Here is a 23,492-nt window from a genome sequence, read left to right as displayed (position 1 = left end):
TGCCCTTTACATGTCTCTTTAGACTCTGAAATCTCAAGGCCTTGGCATAGTAACCTTGGCACCTAGAGGCCGTGTCTGACACTTAGGAAAGACTCCACATTTTTCTCCTGAGTGCAACTGCACATTCAGCACAGCACAGAATGCATCATAAGTTCTCAACAAAGATTTAGTAGCCAAGTGATGTCACTTTAGAAATCAAGGGGTAGAGATTTTAAAAACCATTTTTCCAAGGTTCACACAGTTAATGTGCAAAGAATTACCTAGAGAAGTTGTTAAAAAAGAAGGCCCCTTGGAAATTCTTGGATTCAGAAGAGCTGGAATCAGGATAGAAGCTCTCCAGTTGGTTCTAGAGCAGATGTCCCCATGCCATGCATTGAGAAACTCTGCTCTCATTACAGAATTCTTAACCAGATGATACCTATCTTTCTGATTAATTGTCCAAGTTCACCTTAAAACCCAAAGAGAAGGGATTTGAACAAGCACACCATCTGACAAGCAACGACAATGTTTTTACTAAGTGGAGGTACAAAATAGCTCTTTGTGTGAATATCTGTCGTTTAGACATTGTTGTTTAGTCCAGTCCTGAATGGTGTGACATCTCAGCCCAGAAAGTTGAGTGTGCATGCAAATTTGTTGTTAATGCCGAGTGAGGTGCACTCCTAAGTTTCTGCAGCCCTAGAAAGTGACCTGTAGCTGGAGGGAAGGACTGAGTGTCTTAGAGGAATTTATGTCATTAATATACAAGGGCTAATGAATAAGAATTTCCTGGGTGGCCTCAGGACCCACTTTCCTAACTGTGAGGTTATACAAATCTTAGCTATATCAATGCCTGCCCCCCAGAAACCCTGGAATGCCAGGAAACGAAGGGAAACATCAGTCAGAGTGTCAGGAAATCAATACTGGCTAGAGTCCTAAACAAAATAAATCTTCATTAAGTCCCATTGTGATTTCAGAATTAACACGATGATTTCATAAATAGGGCAACATTGTGTCAAGAGCAAAGGCCAGTAAACTAATTTGAATTATAGACATCCATCTGTCTCCAGTCTATGAGAGCTGGCCTCTGGCAGCCATATTGAAGAGAAGGTAATTAGCACAATCCATCTTTTGATGGGATGGTGTTTTGCAGACTGTTTGAAATTCAACAAGCATCTCACCCAGACCCCAGTAACCCTTTGAAATATGATGAACCATGGCAGTTAGCACACAGGGGGATCATTACGTGAGTGGGAGATGGCAGAGAAACCACACTTTGTAACTGAGACCACTTCATGGGCAATTTGCCAGTTATTTGGAAAACTATAAGATAAAGTCCTCTCAGTAAGAGGTATTTATAAATGGCAGTGCTATGCATCTATAAAAGCACTTTGAAATTACTTAAAATTTCTAAGTTCATGTTATTTATTAAGTCCTACTTCCTTAAAGCTTAATTGTCTATTTTGAGGAATTCGTAAGAATTTAAGAGACAGGATGATAATGCCATTAGATTTTAGCATGAACAGGAAGTATTCTTTTTTTTTTTTTTTAATTTATTTGACAGAGAGAGATCACAAGTAGATAGAGAGGCAGGCAGAGAGAGAGAGAGGGAAGCAGGCTCCCTGCTGAGCAGAGAGCCCGATGTGGGACTCGATCCCAGGACCCTGAGATCATGACCTGAGCCGAAGGCAGCGGCTTAACCCACTGAGCCACCCAGGCGCCCCGAACAGGAAGTATTCTTTTTTTTTTTCCATTTTATTTATTTTTTCAGCGTAACAGTATTCATTCTTTTTGCACAACACCCAGTGCTCCATGCAAAACGTGCCCTCCCCATTACCCACCACCTGTTCCCCCAACCTCCCACCCCTGACCCTTCAAAACCCTCAGGTTGTTTTTCAGAGTCCATAGTCTCTTATGGTTCGCCTCCCCTCCCCAATGTCCATAGCCCGCTCCCCCTCTCCCAATCCCACCTCCCTCCAGCAACCCCCAGTTTGTTTTGTGAGATTAAGAGTCATTTATGGTTTGTCTTCCTCCCAATCCCATCTTGTTTCATTTATTCTTCTCCTATCCCCCTACCCCCCCCATGTTGCTTCTCCATGTCCTCATATCAGGGAGATCATATGATAGTTGTCTTTCTCCGATTGACTTATTTCACTAAGCATGATAAGCTCTAGTTCCATCCACGTCGTCGCAAATGGCAAGATTTCATTTCTTTTGATGGCTGCATAGTATTCCATTGTGTATATATACCACATCTTCTTTATCCATTCATCTGTTGATGGACATCTAGGTTCTTTCCATAGTCTGGCTATTGTAGACATTGCTGCTATAAACATTCGGGTACACGTGCCCCTTCGGATCACTATGTTTGTATCTTTAGGGTAAATACCCAGTAGTGCAATTGCTGGGTCATAGGGTAGTTCTATTTTCAACATTTTGAGGAACCTCCATGCTGTTTTCCAGAGTGGTTGCACCAGCTTGCATTCCCACCAACAGTGGAGGAGGGTTCCCCTTTCTCCACATCCTCTCCAGCATCTGTCATTTCCTGACTTGTTAATTTTAGCCATTCTGACTGGTGTGAGGTGATATCTCATTGTGGTTTTGATTTGTATTTCCCTGATGCCGAGTGACGTGGAGCACTTTTTCATGTGTCTGTTGGCCATCTGGATGTCTTCTTTGCAGAAATGTCTGTTCATGTCCTCTGCCCATTTCTTGATTGGATTGTTTGTTCTTTGGGTGTTGAGTTTGCTAAGTTCCTTATAGATTTTGGATACTAGCCCTTTATCTGATATGTCGTTTGCAAATATCTTCTCCCATTCTGTCAGTTGTCTTTTGGTTTTGTGAACTGTTTCCTTTGCTGTGCAAAAGCTTTTGATCTTGATGAAATCCCAATAGTTCATTTTTGCCCTTGCTTCCCTTGCCTTTGCCGATGTTCCTAGGAACATGTTGCTGCGGCTGAGGTCGAAGAGGTTGCTGCCTGCGTTCTCCTCAAGGATTTTGATGGATTCCTTTCTCACATTGAGGTCCTTCATCCATTTTGAGTCTATTTTCGTGTGTGGTGTAAGGAAGTGGTCCAATTTCATTTTTCTGCATGTGGCTGTCCAATTTTCCCAGCACCATTTCTTGAAGAGGCTGTCTTTTTTCCATTGGACATTCTTTCCTGCTTTGTCGAAGATTAGTTGACCATAGAGTTGAGGGTCGATTTCTGGGCTCTCTATTCTGTTCCACTGGTCTATGTGTCTGTTTTTGTGCCAGTACCATGCTGTCTTGATGATGACAGCTTTGTAATAGAGCTTGAAGTCCGGAATTGTGATGCCACCAACTTTGGCTTTGTTCTTCAATATTCCTTTGGCTATTCGAGGTCTTTTCTGGTTCCATATAAATTTTAGGATTATTTGTTCCATTTCTTTGAAAAAAAATGGATGGTATTTTGATAGGGATTGCATTAAATGTGTAGATTGCTTTAGGTAGCATAGACATTTTCACAATATTTATTCTTCCAATCCAGGAGCATGGAACATTTTTCCATTTTTTTGTGTCTTCCTCAATTTCTTTCATGAGTACTTTATAATTTTCTGTGTATAGATTCTTAGTCTCTTTGGTTAGGTTTATTCCTAGGTATCTTATAGTTTTGGGTACAATTGTGAATGGGATTGACTCCTTAATTTCTCTTTCTTCAGTCTTGTTGTTGGTGTACAGAAATGCAACTGATTTCTGTGCATTGATTTTATATCCTGACACTTTACTGAATTCCTGTACAAGTTCTAGCAGTTTTGGAGTGGAGTCTTTTGGGTTTTCCACATATAGTATCATATCATCTGCGAAGAGTGATAGTTTGACTTCTTCTTTACCAATTTGGATGCCTTTAATTTCTTTTTGTTGTCTGATTGCTGAGGCTAGGACTTCTAATACTATGTTGAATAGCAGTGGTGATAATGGACATCCCTGCCGTGTTCCTGACCTTAATGGAAAAGATTTCAGTTTTTCTCCATTGAGAATGATATTTGTGGTATGGTTTTCATAGATGGCTTTGATAATATTGAGGTATGTGCCCTCTATCCCTACACTTTGAAGAGTTTTGATCAGGAAGGGATGCTGTACTTTGTCAAATGCTTTTTCAGCATCTATTGAGAGTATCATATGGTTCTTGTTCTTTCTTTTATTAATGTGTTCTATCACATTGATTGATTTGCGGATGTTGAACCAACCCTGCAGCCCTGGAATAAATCCCACTTGATCGTGGTGAATAATCCTTTTAATGTACTGTTGAATCCTATTGGCTAGTATTTTGGCGAGAATTTTTGCGTCTGTGTTCATCAAGGATATTGGTCTGTAGTTCTCTTTTTTGGTGGGATCCTTGTCTGGTTTTGGGATCAAGGTGATGCTGGCCTCATAAAATGAGTTTGGAAGTTTTCCTTCCATTTCTATTTTTTGGAACAGTTTCAGGAGAATAGGAATGAGTTCTTCTTTAAATGTTTGGTAGAATTCCCCTGGGAAGCCGTCTGGCCCTGGGCTTTTGTTTGTTTGGAGATTTTTGATGACTGTTTCAATCTCCTTACTGGTGATGGGCCTGTTCAGGTTTTCTATTTCTTCCTGGTTCAGTTGTGGTAGTTTATATGTCTCTAGGAATGCATCCATTTCTTCCAGATTGTCCAATTTGTTGGCGTAGAGTTGCTCATAGTATGTTCTTATAATTCTCTGTATTTCTTTGGTGTTAGTTGTGATCTCTCCTCTTTCATTCATGATTTTATTTATTTGGGTCCTTTCTCTTTTCTTTTTGACGAGTCTGGCCAGGGGTTTATCAATCTTATTGATTCTTTCAAAGAACCAGCTCCTAGTTTCATTGATTTTTCCTATTGTTTTTTTGGTTTCTATTTCATTGATTTCTGCTCTGATCTTTATGATTTCTCTTCTCCTGCTGGGTTTAGGGTTTCTTTCTTGTTCTTTCTCCAGCTCCTTTACATGTAGGGTTACGTTGTGTACTTGAGACCTTTCTTGTTTCTTGAGAAAGGCTTGTACCGCTATATATTTTCCTCTCAGGACTGCCTTTGCTGTGTCCCACAGATTTTGAACTGTTGTATTTTCATTATCATTTGTTTCCATGAATTTTTTCAATTCTTCTTTAATTTCCTGGTTAACCCATTCATTCTTTAGAAGGATGCTGTTTAGTCTCCATGTATTTGGGTTCTTTCCAGCTTTCCTTTTGTGATTGAGTTCTAGCTTCAGAGCATTGTGGTCTGAAAATATGCAGGGAATAATCCTAATCTTTTGATACTGGTTGAGACCTGATTTGTGACCCAGGATGTGATCTATTCTGGAGAAGGTTCCATGTGCACTAGAGAAGAATGTGTATTCTGTTGCTTTGGGATGAAATGTTCTGAATATATCTGTGATGTCCATCTGGTCCAGTGTGTCATTTAAGGCCTTTATTTCCTTGTTGATCTTTTGCTTGGATGATCTGTCCATTTCAGTGAGGGGAGTGTTAAAGTCCCCTACTATTATTGTATTATTATTGATGTGTTTCTTTGATTTTGTTATTAATTGGCTGCTCCCACGTTAGGGGCATAGATATTTAAAATTGTTAGATCTTCTTGTTGGACAGACCCTTTGAGTAGGATATAGTGTCCTTCCTCATCTCTTATTATAGTCTTTGGCTTAAAATCTAATTGCTCTGATATAAGGATTGCCACCCCAGCTTTCTTCTGATGCCCATTAGCATGGTAAATTGTTTTCCACCCCCTCACTTTAAATCTGGAGGTGTCGTCGCGTCTAAAATGAGTTTCTTGTAGGCAACATACTGATGGGTTTTGTTTTTTTATCCATTCTGATACCCTGTGTCTTTTGATTGGGGCATTTAGCCCATTAACATTCAGGGTAACTATTGAGAGATATGAATTTAGTGCCATTATTAGCCTGTAAGGTGACTGTTACTGTGTATTGTCTCTGTACCTTTCTGATCTATTACTTTTAGGCTCTCTCTTTGCTTAGAGGACCCCTTTCAATATTTCCTGTAGAGCTGGTTTGGTGTTTGCAAATTCTTTCAGTTTTTGTTTGTCCTGGAAGATTTTGATCTCTCCTTCTATTTTCAATGATAGCCTAGCTGGATAGAGTATTCTTGGCTGCATGTTTTTCTCGTTGAGTGCTCTGAATATATCATGCCAGCTCTTTCTGGCCTGCCAGGTCTCTGTGGATAAGTCTGCCGCCAATCTAATATTTTTACCATTGTATGTTACAGACTTCTTTTCTCGGGCTGCTTTCAGGATTTTCTCTTTGTCACTAAGACTTGTAAATTTTACTATTACGTGACGGGGTGTGGACCTATTCTTGTTGACTTTGAGGGGGGTTCTCTGCATCTCCTGGATTTTGATGCTTGTTCCCTTTGCCATATTAGGGAAATTCTCTCCAATGATTCTCTCCAATAGACCTTCTGCTCCCCTCTCTGTTTCTTCTTCTTCTGGAATCCCAATTATTCTAATGTTGTTTCGTCTTATGGTGTCACTTATCTCTCGAATTCTCCCCTCATGGTCCAGTAGCTGTTTGTCCCTCTTTTGCTCGGCTTCCTTATTCTCTGTCATTTGGTCTTCTATATCACTAATTCTTTCTTCTGCCTCATTTATCCTAGCAGTGAGAGCCTCCATTTTTGATTGCACCTCATTAATAGCTTTTTTTATTTCAACTTGGTTAGATTTTAGTTCTTTAATTTCTCCAGAAAGGGCTTTAATATCTCCAGAGAGGGTTTCTCTAATATCTTCCATGCCTTTTTCGAGCCCGGCTAGAATGTTCAGAATCGTCATTCTGAACTCTTGATCTGACATATTACCCATGTCTGTGTTGATTAGGTCCCTAGCCTTTGGTACTGTCTCTTGTTCTTTTGTTTGTGGTGATTTTTTCCGCCTTGTCATTTTGTCCAGATAAGAGGATATGAAGGAGCAAATAAACTACTAAAAGGGTGGCAAAGACCCTGGAAAAATGCGCTGTAACCAAATCAGAAGAGACCCCAAATTGTGGGGGGGAGAAAGGGGATAAAAACAGGTTCTGAAAAGAAAAAAAAAAAGAAAAGAAAAAAGAAAAAAATTTTAAAAATAAAACAAATAAAAAAATATAAAAAAGAAAGAAAAAATATATATATATTTAGATGAACTAGTCAAAAAATGTTAAAACAGAAAAGGGTAAAAGTTTTTAAAAAATTTAGCAGAAGAAGAAAAAAGAAAAAAAAAAAAGAAAAAAATTGAAAAAAGAAAAAAAAATTGAAGTAGCCGCAAGACTAAAGAATCATGGGGAGAAAGCCATGAGTTCCGTGCTTTGCTTTCTCCTCCTCTGGAATTGCTCTGCTGTCTTAGGAATTGAATCTGCTTTCTCCTTGATAGATGAACTTCGTCCTGGCTGGATATTTTGTTGATCTTCTGGGGGAGGGGCCTGTTGTAGTGACTCTGAAGTGTCTTTGCCCGAGGCGGGATTGCACCGCCCTTACCGGTGGCCGGACTAAGTAATCGGCTCGGGTTCGCTTTTGGGAGCTTCTGTTCCCTGAACGCTTTCCGTAGAGTTCCGGAGGACGGGAATGAAAATGGCGGCCTCCCAGTCTCCGGCCCGGAGGAGCCGAGAGCCTGGGGCCCCACTCCTCAGTGCGCCCCCAGAGGACAGCACCCAATCACTCCCGTATCCCCAGCCTCTAGCCGCGCTCCGAGCTCACCCAGCCCGCGACCAGTTCAAGGTAACCCCGAGCTGAGAGTTCAGTCCTCGGCTCTGTCTTTGCAGCCGGTTTCTCCGTTCTAATACCTGCGAGCTCTCCGACACTCCGACTCCCCCGATCCTTCTGTGACCTTGCGGGGCCTGGGGCCACGCTGGCCCCGCGTGGGCTTCACCCCGGTTTAGCCCCTGGAGCAATGTCCCTCAGTGGAACAGACTTTTAAAAGTCCTGATTTTGTGCTCTGTTGCTCCGCCGCTTGCCGGGAGCCGGCCCCTCCCCCCGTGGTCTATCTTCCCGTCGTTTTAGATTCACTTCTCCAGCCAGTCCTACCTTTCAGAAAGTGGTTGATTTTCTGTTTCTAGAGTTGCTGTTCTTCTTCTCTTCGCTCTCCCGTTGGATTTGTAGGTGTTTGCAATGTTTAGATAAGCTATCGAGCTGATCTCCTGTTACCTGATGTAGTCTCAGGCTGCTACTTCTCCGCCATCTTGACTCCTCCCCCCCCGAACAGGAAGTATTCTTAAGGACAAATGATCAGGACCTGTCCTGTGTGTAGTCATTGTCATCTATTACTCAGCAAGAAGCATTCTCAGAGGGGCGCCTGGGTGGCTCAGTGGGTTAAGCCGCTGCCTTCTGCTCAGGTCATGGTCTCAGGGTCCTGGGATCGAGTCCTGCATCGGGCTCTCTGCTCAGCAGGGAGCCTGCTTCCCTCTCTTTCTCTGCCTGCCTCTCTATCTACTTGTGATCTCTCTCTGTCAAATAAATAAATAAAATCTTTAAAAAAAAGAAGCATTCTCAGAGAGCGGATTATAGTCATCTCTGACCAGACAGTGATAAGTCAATACTTACTGAGCATAGATGGTGGTTTTGACATAGCTGGCAAGGCCAAGAAATAATGGCTTGACAGTATCTTGTATAAGAAAGAGAAAATAGTTAAGACTTATTTTTAAATGACCCAAATTGGAATAAAATTCAAGGATCAGGGGAATAATTTGAGAAATGGCTACTTACAGGCAATAATCACCACCAGTGAACATGTGAAGACACTGACTAATATTCCTCCCAGAAACCATCTGAAACAACAGGATTTCTCAGGTTTAGCCAAGTGATTATGCCTTTCCAACACATGCGATGTTCTTGTAGACTAAAGGCTTATGATTTACTTTAAGAATTAAAATAACTACAGTAATAACCATATTGTGGCATTAGCGAAGGATAGACATGGAGGTCAATAGCAGAGAATGGAGAGACCAGAAGTGAACCCATATGGATACAGTTAACGGAGTCTTATCAGAGGAGAAAAAGCAGTTTGGTGGAGAAGGGTAGCCTTCTCAGCAATGGTGCTGTAACAATTGTATATCCACGTGCAAAAGATGAACATCCACATACACATCACACCTCAACACAAAATTTAACTATGTAACTCAAAATGAGCCATAGTCTGAAATGAAACCACAAAAGTATCAACTATTTAGAAGAAACAAAGGAGAAAATCCATAGGCCAACTGCTTTACAACCTTGCCCAAAAAGTAAGTTAAAATTTGTGGGGTTTTTTTAAATTAAATTTTATTTTTTCAGTGTTCCAAGATTCATTGTTAAAATTTTGGGTTTTTACCGATCTGATGGGTATTGTTTCACAGGGTGGAATTTTTTTTAGATTTTCTTTATTTATTTGTCAGAGAGATTGAGAAAGCATCCACATGCACAGGGAGTGGCAGGAGGGGTGGCAGGCAGTGAGCAGGGAGCCTGACATGGGGGCCTGATTCTAGAACCCTGGGATCATGACCTGAGCCACAGACAGACACTTAAGCAACTGAGCCACCCAGGTGTCCACAGGGTGGATCTTTTTAAAAGAACCATTTCCTTATTCTTTTTATTTAGAAAAAATGAATCACTGAAAGAAATTATAAATAAATATGGAAGGGAAAGGAAAATATCACAAAAAAACTCCACTGGCCTAAAGCAGCCATTAATAAATGTTGATGAATACCCTTTTGGACCTCTCTTTGTATGCATTAAAGTTATTTAATTGAAACTTAACCAATGTACAATAAAGCATTTAAAGTGCACATCTTGGTTTTCTTTCTTTCTTTCTTTCTTTCTTCCTTTTAAATCCTGAACTCCTATGTTCCCTACCCAGCTGAAGATATGGAATATTTCCAGCAGCCTCTAACATTTCCTTTGCCTACTCTTTTCTCCAGAGTTAAACTTTCTTTCTTTCTTTCTTTTTTTTTTAAGAGAAGGAGAGAGGGTTAGGAGGGACAGAGGAAGAGGGAGAGACAGAATCTTAAGTAGGCTTCATGTCTAGTGCGGAGCCCTACATGGGGCTCAATTCACAACTCCAAGATCATGACCTGAGCTAAATCAAGAATCATATGCTTAACTACGCCACACAGACACCACATTGACTACTTTCTTATAGTTGTAATAATGGATTCATTTTGCCTTTTCTTGAATTTTACATGTATCTGCAATCATACACTCTTTTGTCTGAGATTCATCCATGCTATTACACATATCAATAATTTTTCTTTTAACCAATGCCTTACTTAAATAAACTTTTTAAATTTTTGAATAACTTTAGATATACAGAGAAGTTGCAAAAATAGCACAGAGAGTTTTCATTTACCCCTCACTGAGCTTTCCCAGGGATCAGTATCTTATACTACTATGGCATACTGTCATAATGAAAAAACCAATATTGGTACTTCATATACAACTCCACACAACTTTTGGACTTTACAGTTTTCCCCTAATTTATCCACGTTCCATGAAGCCATCCAGGATGCCTCATGACATTCAGTCATGTCTCCTTATGTTCCTCTGGGCTGTGACAACTTCTCAGACTCTCCTTGGTTTTGACGACCTTGACAGTTTTGAGGAGTCCTGGTCAGATAATATGTAAAATGTTCTCAATTGAAGTTTTTCTCTGATTAGAGTGAGGTCTGGAAGACCACAGAGACAAAGTGCCATTCTCATCACATCATATCAAGGGTACATGTTATCAGTATAGCTTATCTCTGTTGATGTTCACCTTGACCATCTGAGCACCTGAGGTCATATTTGACAGGTTTCTTGGCTGCAAATTTCCTTTTTTCCCCCTTTCCATGCTCTGCTTTTTCGCAGGCAAGTTCCTAAATGCAGCTCCCACTCAATGGATGGTGAGTTAAGCCCCTTATTAATGGGGGGGGGGGGGTTTAGAGAGGTTCATATCTAGAGGAATTACCTAAGAGGAACATTTCATTAGTAGTCCCATGAAATAAAACTTTCCATGATCAACTAAGGCTGGGAAACATTTATAGATATCATCTTAACATTAAGTTAAATAAAGCTAATCATGTTTCTTCCCTATGTTATTTCGCTGGGTCTATATTATGCTAACGCACATATGATTCTCTGACTTGGGATACACAATGCAGAATTTTGCAAACTTATTTTTAACCACAAGACCTCCCCCACTTTTTGTTCTCTTTGTCCCATTGTAATCTAAAAATATTTAATACTACTTAAACCTCTTAATTATCTGGGATGCTTGTTTTAAAATATAGATTTTCACTAGATCTGAATTAGTATCTCAAGGGCTGGGATCCAGGACTTTGTATTTAAAAACACAACTCTTCCATGTGATGTGAGGTATTTGACCCTCAAGAGGTGGGACTTGAGAGCAAGCAACACTTGCTTACCAGAATGCAAACACCCAAAGACCCCAGGTCTAGACCATTTATCCCTGTTTCATTGATTCAACAAACACTGATGAGGCCCTGGCACTGGGGATACAGAAGTGAAGGAGACACACAATGTCTCCACTCTCATGGAGCTCACATTCCTTCAGGGAGAGGTAGGTCATTAACATTTAAACAGGTGAACATATAATAGGTCACATGGTGATAAGTGCTCTGAAGAAAAGTGAAGTGAGGCATGTGTGGTAGAGAGTGGTATGCTATTTATACAGGGTTGTCAGAGAAGGTCTCTCTGATGATGCGACATTTGAACAGATTCCAGAAAGAAGTAAGGACACATGTTATGGGGCTTTCTAGAGAAGGCTATACTGGGCAGAATAAATAGCAAGTGCAAAGGCCCTGAGGCATGAGTGCACTTAGCATAGAAGGGACTTGACCGCTGCCCTAGAGACTTGGGCAAGAAAAGAACAAGAATGGCATGCTGGACAGAAGATAGAACAAAAATATACCTATAATCAGGCAAGAGCATTATGAGATCTGAGATTCTGAGTGGGCTTCCCTGGAACAGAGACTTTATGTGAAGATCGTAATGTAATAAGAAAGATGGAGTCCCAGCAGGGACTTCACATGACCTTACTGGGACTTCAAATGCCTTTGAACTCCAAGTGGGGTTCCTCAGGGTTTAACTATAGCAGGGAGTCACTAGGATTTAAACAAAAGATCATACATAATAAAATCCAAATTCCTAGCAAAATCCACGGGCTTTTGTACACTCTGTGAGATAACGAGAGGGGGGGAGTGATAGAAAAAGAGGCACTTAAGGGGACACAGGCAAATGAACCGATCTTAACCACGGAGCTACTGAAAATGCATTGTGGAATTGGGTGAGGAAATTATCAGTCAATTACAGCTTTATTAATTATGAAACACTGCTGCGTGAAAATAAAATCTGAATTACCTTGCGCACGCACAGATGATGAAGCACACAGCCAGCAGAATTGCTGGAAAGGAGACCACTTGCCACAGACTGGCTTCTAATAGAAAAAATAAAATAAATAAGTTGGAAACCATTGCTGACAATCTTAGAACAACAAAATTACAATAGAATTTATTTTTTATACACCCCAAAAACCCACAAAACACATTTTGAAATGTATGTCAGCTCAAGCAATTTTGCTGTAAGTAGCAAGATAAAATTATCAATGTCATACAGATTCATTCATTAGATAATTTTAGCAAATAATAAAATTTTTCTGTCTTTAAAATGATCATGCTACACAAACAGTTTGGGGTTTGCCTTTTACTGTAAAATTTTTACTGGGGAAACATTTTGTGGAATATAAGCTAATGTCAGAAATCTAATTCTGATGATGATGACAATCAAGCCTAAAATTTATAGACTGCCTTATAATTCATGAAGAGTTTTCATACCTCTTTGAATCAACACAAAAAAGTGTAAGGTACGAACCACTGTCATTGCTCTTACGTGAGAAGACCAAGACTGAGAGATGATGAAATCTCCCCAAGGTGACACAGCTCTGAGGTGTCAGGGCCAAGGTTTAAAAACCATGTCTAGCCAGAACACAGTGTTTGCCTAAAATGGGGCAGGGAAAGAGAATTGCAACTTTGCATACTGTGAGTCTCTAGAGGGCAAAAAAAAAAAAAAAAAAAAAAAAAAAAGAGAGAGAGAGAGAGAGAGAATATATAATAAGAACTATTTGTCCTTGAAAAACTCTGCTATGAATAAAATATTTCAGTGCTATAGAGCCACATTGGAAATGACAGGAAATCCCCCAGGAATTATAATCATTGAAGTTAAACCAATCATGAACCTGAATATTACTCGAGTGATCTAAAAGAAATCAGAGCTGGCTTAAGAAGAATCACATAAAGATCTAAAGGAAAGGATAAAGAGATCTCAGCTTAATTTCTGCCAAATGCTTCAAAAGCTTAATTTTGCAACAGTTGTTTAAAACTTGGAATGACTCTGTGCTGTGAATGTATTTATTTCTGCTATTTCTGCTATGAATGAAGATTGAGTCAGCTAACAAAACCTACTTAGTCCATAATGTGGGTGGCGTACTGAAGATTGGCAATGCAAAATATAGCAGTTGTGAATGATGTCACTGCGAATGTACGGTATTTCATGTATACTGTGAATTCAATAAGTTATTGTGGGTTCAGCTGAACACTTAACCATTCTTCTAAAGTGTGTTTGTATTCTTAGCTGACTCTGATTTGATATGGAATTTGGAAAACATTTCTTTACAGAAACAAGTCCAGCTTGACAAACCACTAAAATCATTAGACTTGAACAGTGAACAGAGACTGGTTTAAATTCAAATTCTACAAAGATACGATTATGTGATTTGATACAAGGTATTCACTAGTTCATTGCATCAGTAGCACTTAGTATCTAGTTTGGTTTAGTTCAACTGTCACTTCCTTCAGGAAGATCTCCTTGATTCCTTCAATTCCTCTATGGCTCTCAGCTACTCCTTCTCTATACTCCCATTATCCCTCATGCATTTGCATAAGCAACCGTAACACACTGAATTAAAATTGCTATTTGCTTTCTCTAGATTCCCCCCACAAGCTTGCAAAGTCACCAAGAATAGTAAGCATCTAACTGCTATTCTTTGATGGCACCAGGTGGTGCCCATGGGGAGCCACCTCTCCCTGCTCTTAGTGCATGGTTCACTTGGAGACTGAGTTCCCTCCCAGCATTCGATCCACTTCCAGCCATCTGGAGCTTCACAGACTTATTGACAAAGTGATTCATTTTGCCATGTAGGTGGGACCCTACAGAACCAGTGAAACTGGGTCTCTTATTATAACTCAAGAAGGCTATGATCTCTTTCCGCTAGACTGGAATCTGGGAAGTTGCAGGCACAACGCCATCAAGAAGCATCATAGAGTAATAATGGTCTTTTTAGAAAGATTTTATTTGTTTATTTGAGAGAGAGATAGAATGAGAGACATAGCATGAGAGGAGAGAGGTCAGCAGGAGAAGCAGACTCCCCGTCAAGCAGGGAGCCTGATGTGGGACTCAGTCCTGAGACTCCAGGATCATGACCTGAGCTGAAGCCGTCACTTAACCAACTAAGCCACCCAGGCGCCCCAGTAATAGACTTTTTAAAAGAGTAAAGCTTACATAAAAGACAAGAAACAACAGGAGTAGAGACTGACAGTAATCTGAAATCTATGCCCAAAATTTTCATTAATGAACCAATAAGTTCCATTACTGATTAATCCAACTTGAGTTGGGTTTCCACCCTCTGGAACTCAAAACATCCTGACGGAGAGAGATGATGTCAGGCATGCCTCTGTCCTTAGTGGGTAGAAGATCACCTGGACGGCATACTCACAACCTCCATGTGAAGGAAATCACATAGAATTGGATGGAGACCTTGTCTGTCCAGGGACTTCATAGTGGGAGAAGAGGAGGAAAATGTTTTCAATAGAGTTAAGTTCAGAGGGCTAGGGAATCCGAGGGAGGTGTTACCTCCACCAGCCAAAAGGGGGCAGACAAGGGCCCACAGAGGTGTTCTTAAATCTGGGCCTTGAAGGGGTAGGGGGCCAGGCACCGCAGTCTGGAGACACATTCTGGACACGACAGAGCAAAGCACACGTACAAAGCCTTACTTGACCTGTCTAAACTTGAGTATCCCTATCTATGAAATGGAGATAGCACACTTAATTAGTCCACCAGTTTTGGAGCACCTGCTCTGTACCAGATGCTATGTGGGCTGGTTGGTATCCAGGTGACTGAGACATACTGTCCATCGTCAAGTGGCTCACAGCCTGGTGGACAAGACACAGAAGTAAATATGCAAGAGTAGTAAATGCGCAAGAGCAGTGTAGGAAATGGGCATGAGAGAAGGAAACCTTGAAAACTAGATGACCAAGAAGGGTCACTTAACCACCCGCCCCCCCCCCCCCCAGAAAACAAGGTGGGACCCCTGGACGAGGTGACTGTGGACCATCTGGAAACCGTGCAAACAATGAAAGTTGCTCTCTCTGTCATCCCAGCACCTGGAAGGGGACCACAAAAGCCTTGAACACTCACCTAGTAGCTGCCCTGGGAACCAAATGGAATGGGGGCATAGTGAGGAAGAACGTCAGTGAGATGTATCTTCATGGTTTTGTGAAGACAAATAAAGAGAAGATTCTTTTTTTCCTGTTCACCTCAGTCTTATGTAATCATAATCTCACATACATTTTGAGTACTTAGGATACAGGACACGTGATGCTAAGTGATTTCCACGAATTATTTTAGTCGTGACAAGGTAGGAACTATGATATCTCCATGTACAGATGAAAATGCTGTTTTGGAGAGTTCAGGGAACCGCTTCTGAGTTACAGCTAACAAGTGGGGGCTGGGCTTTGAACCTTGGCAAACTGAGGGACAGAGCCTTGATGCCGTGCTGTGCGCAGACATGATTAATCCGATGTTGGCAAACTGGAGGTTGAAGAACACACTTGTTGAATTTATTTCAGATTTACTCCTGACAGGAAATACCAGTACCTTTATATCTTTGGACTTTTCCTTGCCGGAGGCTTTGCACTAAAGGGTGCTTCTGTCTTCCTTCCTTTCTTTTTCTTCTTATAGAATATGTCACAGATACAGCTAAGTATGAAACATAAAATCACAGACACCTGTGTACGCATCACCCAGCTTCAGCAAAGCTTCACATTTTGCCAAATGTCTTCAGGGTTTTTAAGAGAAGAAATAAAACACTGCAAACCCAGTCCTTCTGGTGCCTCTAAGATGACACCCTGAAAGCAGGGACCTCCTGTGTGCATGTGTCACCTGCGGCTGCAATGCCCCAGTCCTCCCCTGCGCCCGCAGTGCCCCAGTCCTCCCCTGCGCCCACAGACAGATCCCACTCCCAATTGCACCTTAGTCATCTCTAACTCATTCTCTGGCCCTGAAAGGAGGAATTCTTTGGGTGTGGTATAGATTAAAAAAAAAAACAATAACAACTCACTTGCATGATCCAGAATGTTCCCTGGGAAATGTTCAGAAGCCACCACATGAGACTGAAGAGCCGCATCGTGGGAGTTTTGTCGTGGAATCTGAGACATTGCATGGCTAGAGGAGGGGGCTACATTCGGCTGTTCCAACTCCCAGGCATCAGTCAGGGAACAGTCAGAATCCCCTCCTGGAAAAGAAGAAGGGCTCAGTGTGTGGTTGGTGTGCAGTCAGTGACTCTCCAGGTGCAGTAGCAAATGGTCATTCCCATATCGACGCTTTGGGAATCTGATGGGAGACGGGTCTCTGGCTGGGGTAGCATTTCAATTTGTCCTTATCTTTGTAGGCCCCAAAGGAAAAGGCTCTTCAGTGCAGAGACAGCAAAGGCCAGAAGCATGAAAACCTTGTGAAGGAAAACCATTCTGATAGGATTAGAGCAAAAGGACCCACTGGGACATAAGGCTGGAAAGCAAAAGTGAGGGCGGGTCACACAAGGCACTGACTTCTGAGTAGAGGAGTCTGCAATTTATGCTGCAAGCAGTGGAGAGCTGGAGTGGCTCTGAATGAGTGTCCAGGGACACTTCTGTGGCATTTTCAGGTAGATAATGTATTATGTGGTTTTGGTATATGGTAATATCCAGGTGGCCTTGCAAGAAATCATGAGCTAGTATCCTAAGACTCATGTACAGGAGAAGACTCGTTTATAGGCTATCTCACCCTTAATCCCTGAGTGCAGTGGGAGTTGTACAGATGGATTTGAGAGATGTGTGATGAGTATATGAGTATATGAGAGAGGCTCATGGCTCATGGCTCATGGCTCATGAGCCTCTCTCATATACTCACCAGAGGGAGAGGGAGAGGGAGAGAATTTCAAGCAGACTCCCTGGCGAGCGAGGAGCATGACTAAGGGCTTGATCTCTGGACCCTGAGATCATGACCTGAGCTGAAATCAAGAGTCTGATAATCAATGGACTGACCCACCCAGGCACCACAGCCTCTCATCTTTATTGCACCAAATGATAGCAGAGTCAACTCCTTCTATTTCTCATTCATCCCTTCAGCAAACATTCACGGGATGTGATTCCATATGAGGAACTGACCCAGCTGCAAGGATACAACGGTGAAGACGATGTCTCTGTCCTTATGCGCCTCATGTTCTGGTCGAGAAGAAAGAGAATAGCTGTGAAGGGCATTCTCCCTCTGTAAAATACCTTGAGATGCTGGATAAAATATAATAAATATCTTAACTTTTTTTTTTCATTCAAGGAGGCTGTGGTTTAGAGAGGGACAGGTATGCACACCAACAATAAAAATGCTGTGCGGTCATTGCTACCATGAAGGGCAGCAGAAGGCATCCAGGGAGAGTCTAGGAAGGAGTGTCTGAGTCCATCGGGGGAATCCAGGCATGCTTCACAGATGAGATGGTGCTTACATGAAAATTGGATGAGTAGGAGTTCTTCCAGGGAGACAGCAGGAAGAGGGGAGGGCAGACAGAATAAACAGTAAGGGAGTAGGGGAAGGAGCAAGGGGAAAGGGAAAGAAGAAGAGGGAAAAAAAAGACATTAACCCATGAGAGAACATGGGGGAGGGTGTTTCCTGAATAGCGAGGGCTCCTATGAGCTTAGACAGGAGAGCATGTGAGTGTGGGAACTCTTAGGAGAAGATCTTGTCTGGACTGCTAAGCAGGGTTCCGATCACGAAGGCCCTCATGGGTCACATTCTGTTGCTAAGATATGTTCCCAGGGAATTTGGAACATGAGTGTAACGTGAGGACTGCTCTATGTTGAAGTGCTCACTCAGCAATAAGAGAGTCCCATCCCCATTCCAAGAGTTGGGAGCGACTGTGAACCCCCCCCCCCAAATACATGGGGTCTTCATATAATGGTGCTCCTTAACTGGAGGAGATTTCTGCCCCCAGGGACATCAGACAATGTCTAAAGACCTTTTTGGCTGTCACAGATTGGGGGGCGGGGGGACAGGCAGGGCAGGGGAGGGCGTTGCTACTCTCATCCAGTGACTAGAGCCCAGGATGTGGTTAGCATCCTGTAAGGCACATGGCAGGCCTCACAATGAAGGATCGTCCAGTCCCAAGTGTCAGCACTGCTGAGGTTGTGAAACCCTGTCACAGAGAGAGCAGACCCAAGTGTAGAATGAATCCTGATCATTAGTGCTCTTTCAGCAACTCTGGTAAGCACTTACAAGAGAGAACATCTGTATTTTCCTACATTTTCTATATCTTCCTGATTGCCCTTACTCTTGTCAAAACACCCTGCATTCTGCCTTCATAGGGCAAATCATAATTTATGATGTCATAATTATTATATAAACACACACTATATAATACATAATTTGCGTGGTTTTTGTTTAATACCTATTCCCCTTATGAGACTAAAACCACCATGAAAAAAAGGCCACCTCACCCTCCCCAGCCCCAGACCCCAGCAATAACGTGGAGCATGTTGTTAGCACTCAATAAGGTATGCTAATACATAGAGTTCAGGTGGGGGGGCAGGGAGGATGAGACATGTGAAGCCATTCTAACAACTTTGGCTGCTGTAAGAGGGTCACAGCACTCATAGAGATGGAGGGGGGTGTCACTGCTCATCTTTGCAGAGGCTAAAGCTGATTTGAGTTTGAGGCTTTAAGCAGGGAGAGTGGCCTCCTCCCCAGGCTGGTGGGCTGACTCCGCATGTGGCAGTCCCCTCCCACTCAGCCTGGATACTGAGCAAATGAGCTGGTGCTTTTGGACCCGGGAATTTCTGCCAACCTTGCAGTCTCCCTCCCACCATCCCACCCACACCCTGCGGCCGCTTGACAAAAAGCAGTCTGCAGAAGCATCCCTGCTGGTTGCCATAGAGAAAGGAAACAGCAGAAAGTAAAACACAGGGATCATCCAGTAATGACCATGCGGCCCAGGAGGTCCTGGACCACGTGCATGGCAGCGCCGTTCACAATGGCCACGCTTCCAGAACAACCCAAGCATTCATCTACAGATGAAGGAGTAAAGAAAATCCTGCCCTTTGCAATGGTGTACCTGGAGTGTACTCCAGGGTGTATCTGGAGGACATTGTATTAAGTGAAATAAGCCAGTCATAGAAGGACAAATACTACGCAGGTCCACTTACAGGAGGTACCTAAAATCCTCAGTCACAGAGGCAGAGAACAGAGTGGTGGTTTCCAGGGGCTGGGAGGCACCGAAAGGGGGCTTACTGTTCAATGGGTATAAAGTTTCAGTTACACTAGAAGAATAGGTTCTAGAGATCCACTAAGTAACATAGTAGCTATACGTAACAACAGCATTGCGCTCGGCAACATTTGTAAGGAGAATGGATCTGGTGTTGATTGTTGTTACTATAAACACCCCCCCACCCCCGCCACGCACGTATGCACACAGGGACACAGGGAAACTCTGGAGTGCTTGGATATTCCTATGCCTTGATTGTGGTGATGGTGCCACAGGTGTTTGAACCTGATCAAACTCATTGAATTTACACATTAAATATGTACAGTTCTTTGTAAATCAGTTATATCTCAATAAAGCTGTCAGAGAGAGAGAGAGAGAGAGAGAGAGAGAGTAGCCTATCTGGTCAAATTCACATGGAAGTGAGAAAGAACTAAGAACTTTCATGGCTGATTATTTCTTGAAGGGTGACGCTTCACTAAAATCTGCAGAGCTGCGGTTGGGAGACATGTGAGAGCAGTGGAAATGTCTCCAAGCTCGGCTGCTTTGTTGAACTCAGAGCTTTGCCCTGGGAGCTGCATCCCTGTAGAGTACTGGAATCTTACGCAGAATTTTCTAGAAGAGATGGCATTAAAGAAGGAAATTGCAAAGAAAAAAAATCTTAACGTTAAAGAATGATCGAAGAATTTTCATCTGTGGGAAGACATGGTTTGTCCCCAATGTACACTTTCCCTAACTGACATTTAATTTTTGTCTCCAACCTTGATAATAAATGAGAGGATCCTAATGCAGATAACATTTCCACAAACAGCTCTGTTGTATTACATTTGAAGATATTAATTCTAATCTGTTTCTCCTGATGTATTTAAATTCGATCTAGCTTACTTCCATTTTAAAAACGGTCTGTTTCTTCTAAGTGTATTTCCATATCCTTGCATATAAAATGGACATTATTGTTTGCTATGGAGGGAAACACAAAGCCATATACAGAGGCTGCCATCAAAGATATTTATAGGAGAGGCATTGGCTCTGGAGAAAACCACAGACCTCAAGCTGGGAAGCCTTGTCTGAGGTTGTCCTGCCTTTCTTTCCTTGGACTGGAAGAAGTGAAGTGAGCAGTCCTGACCAGTCCTCCCTGCAGGAATGTTTTATCTTCTTTCACTATGACTCACAGGCCCTGGGAACGTCTCCCGAACTGCAGTCTCGGGGTCTGGGGAGCTGCAAAATGCCATGGCTAAAAAATGAATTGCAGCTGATGAGGAAGGTGTCTAGACACAGCTGCAGAAGGGGTGAGCTAAGGATAAAATAGGCAACCAAGAAAAATCCTATTTAGTCTGAAAAATGAGGCACGAGAAAGTCAGGGGAAGTAAGTTTTGATTGCATCCCTTGCCCAGAGAGAAAACAGCAGAACAATTTGATTTCGAATTCTTCTTGAGTCTTCTAACGAGGCAACACTTCCAGAGAAAAATAAATTGCTGATAAAAGTCACGGGGCCTTGGGTAAATCTGGAAAACAAGAAGTCTGGGGAAGATTTGATTACAGTTGACAGCAGAGATGAGGGATTTCAAAGTCCTGTGCGCACCCGGTTTGCCTAATTACTGATTTTGAAGGGGGGGTTTGATTTGTTATATTTAGAAGATATTTGGAAACCATTTAGCAAGATATCTCATACTCGTATCGCGCTCCTGCGGTCCAATTGCTTTGCAATTGTTTGGACAGGTTTCCAGGAGGAAACTATGGGAAAACTAGATGTTAATTTCTGAATACGTGTAACATTGCCTTTAGAACACTGAGTCCCAGACTTCTAACAACCAACCACCATTTTCCTGATTTTTGCTTTATCCCAGACTGCCTACTTTTAGCCATCTTTAATATTCTCTTTAAGTTGTTTCATTAAATCTTTTACTTCGAAGGAAACTGTATGTCAATCACTTAAATACCGCAAAGAGAAAGTAAATGTAAAACTGAGTACAATGAAAATGAGACTTTATTTAATTTGCCCTAAATACCAAAAAGCTTTGAGTCTGTTCTTTGTTAAAAGAACTTGGTGAAAACAAAAGGCTAACAAGACTTTGAGCCTTAAAGTACCAAGATTCTAAACTGAGCCTTTCTCCTTGGTTATGTCGGAAGGGCTGAGAGAATTGGAAAAGGGACCACAGCTTCTCTGTCACTGTGAGAAACGGTGTTCGTGACTGTTTTTTTTTTCTTTAAGATTTATTAATCATTTTGAGAGAGAGAGCATGAGCGGGGGTGGGGAGGAGCAGAGGAAGAGGGAGAAACAGACTCTCTGCTGAGCAAGGAGCCTTACATGGGGCTTGATCCCAGGACCCTGAGATCATGACCCTAGGCAAAGGCAGATGCTTAACCAACTGAGCCACCCAGGTGCCCTGGTGTTCATGACTGCTATGTCCTAGAGGGGTTGGCCACCCCAGCCCACACTTTTGGAAATGTTGCTCTAGAACTGAGAAGAGACGTGCCACACATATTCAGGAAAGCCAGCCTAGAACCAACGAATGGAAACGTCCAAAAAGGACCTGATGGGTGAACATAAGTGAGAAGTGAGAAGAAGAGTGAGAAGAAGAGTCAGCCTTGGAAAAGACATGGCAGTCCAAAATAGGCAAATCCATGGAGACAGCCAGCAGACCAGTGGTTGACAGGGGCTTGAGGTGGGAAGGAAGGATCGGGAATAGGGAACGACTGGTCATGAGTGTGGGGTTTCTCTTTGCGGTGGTCAAAATGTTCCAGAACTAGGAAGGGGTCATAGTGGCCTGGTGCAGTCACTGTGGGAGACAGTATGGAGGTTCCTCAAAAAATTAAAAATAGAACCACCCTATGATTACTTTACTGGGTATTTACCCAAACAATACAAAAACATTAATTGCAAAAAGACATGTGGACCTCTGTGTTTATTGCAGCATTATTTACAACAGCCAAGTTATGGAAGCAGCCTAAGTGTACATCAAGGCATGAATGGATAAAGAAGATATCATACACACACACACACATACACACACACACACACACACACAATGGGCTATTACTCAGCCATCAAAAAGAATGAAATCTTGTCATTTGCAACAACATGGATGGATTTAGAGGGTATAAAGCTAAGTGAGATCAGAGAAAGAGAAACACCATATATGTATTTACTCATATATGTATTTTAAGTAATAAAACAAATGAACAACACATCAGAAGAGATAAGCCCAGAAACAGACTCTTGACTATAGAGAATAAACAGATAGTGATGGCGGTGGGGGGGGGGGGGCGGAGTGGTGGCAATGGGTGAAATAGAGGAAGGGCTTAAGAGTGCACTTATCATGATGAGAGCTCAGTAATGAAGAGAATTGTTGAATCCCTGTATTCTACACCTGAAACTAATTTAACACTTTAGGTTAACCATACTGGAATTAAAATGAATTTTTAAAAAAGTGATCAAAGTTGCACAAACTACCATGTGAATATATTTTTAAGAATCACTGAATTGTACACATTAAAATGATAGATATCATGATATGTGAATTATATTTCAATTAAAAGGTAATTAGTGCTCCTGATTACTGTAGACATTTCTGCCCATCTACCAGGGATGCCAGGAGTAGGTAAAATGATCTCTGTGTTGCCTTCTGATTAAGATTTCTCATGTAACTTATTTATGAGAAAACTTTTCAAGGCTACAGGGCACTTGAATTGACTTCTATATTAAGCTGTATACATTAGCCATTTCTTTATATTCTCCTCTTCTATGACATGCTCTTCTGGTTCCCTGCCTGAGAAATCTTCCCCAGAGAACCTTTCCTGGGTATAGTGTAGTGAGCATATGTTCAAGACTCTTGGGTTGGAATTCGGGCTATGCTACTTACTAGTTTTGTGGCCTCAGGGCAAGAATCTAATCTTGGTTTTCCTCCCTATAAGAGAGATAAGGATAATATTCTTTCCATGTTGTTACAAATGATAGGATTTCCTTTTTAATAATGCTGATTAAAATTCCTTTAT

General features: G+C 41.9%; 1 protein-coding gene across 4 annotated transcripts in view; it reads right to left on the bottom strand.

Moving 5' to 3' along the window:
• TMEM71 (transmembrane protein 71) overlaps nt 1–23,492 on the bottom strand; it is a 40,617-nt gene that overhangs the window by 5,210 nt on the left and 11,915 nt on the right. For 3 of the 4 annotated variants that reach the window (XM_046003439.1, XM_046003596.1, XM_046003653.1), the window contains exons 7-10: nt 16,332–16,505; nt 12,299–12,374; nt 8,672–8,733; nt 8,510–8,570 (exon numbers count right to left, since the gene is read on the bottom strand). In XM_046003439.1, the coding sequence (XP_045859395.1) occupies nt 8,510–8,570; nt 8,672–8,733; nt 12,299–12,374; nt 16,332–16,505 (373 nt within the window). The remainder of the gene's footprint in view (nt 1–8,509; nt 8,571–8,671; nt 8,734–12,298; nt 12,375–16,331; nt 16,506–23,492) is intronic. The other variant, XM_046003515.1, reaches the window with a different exon arrangement.

Source organism: Meles meles, chromosome 1 (genome assembly GCF_922984935.1).
Source record: "Meles meles chromosome 1, mMelMel3.1 paternal haplotype, whole genome shotgun sequence".
Taxonomy (NCBI): domain Eukaryota; kingdom Metazoa; phylum Chordata; class Mammalia; order Carnivora; family Mustelidae; genus Meles; species Meles meles.
Note: the sequence above shows the minus strand (reverse complement) of the source record. Positions and strands in the feature narration are given on the sequence as shown.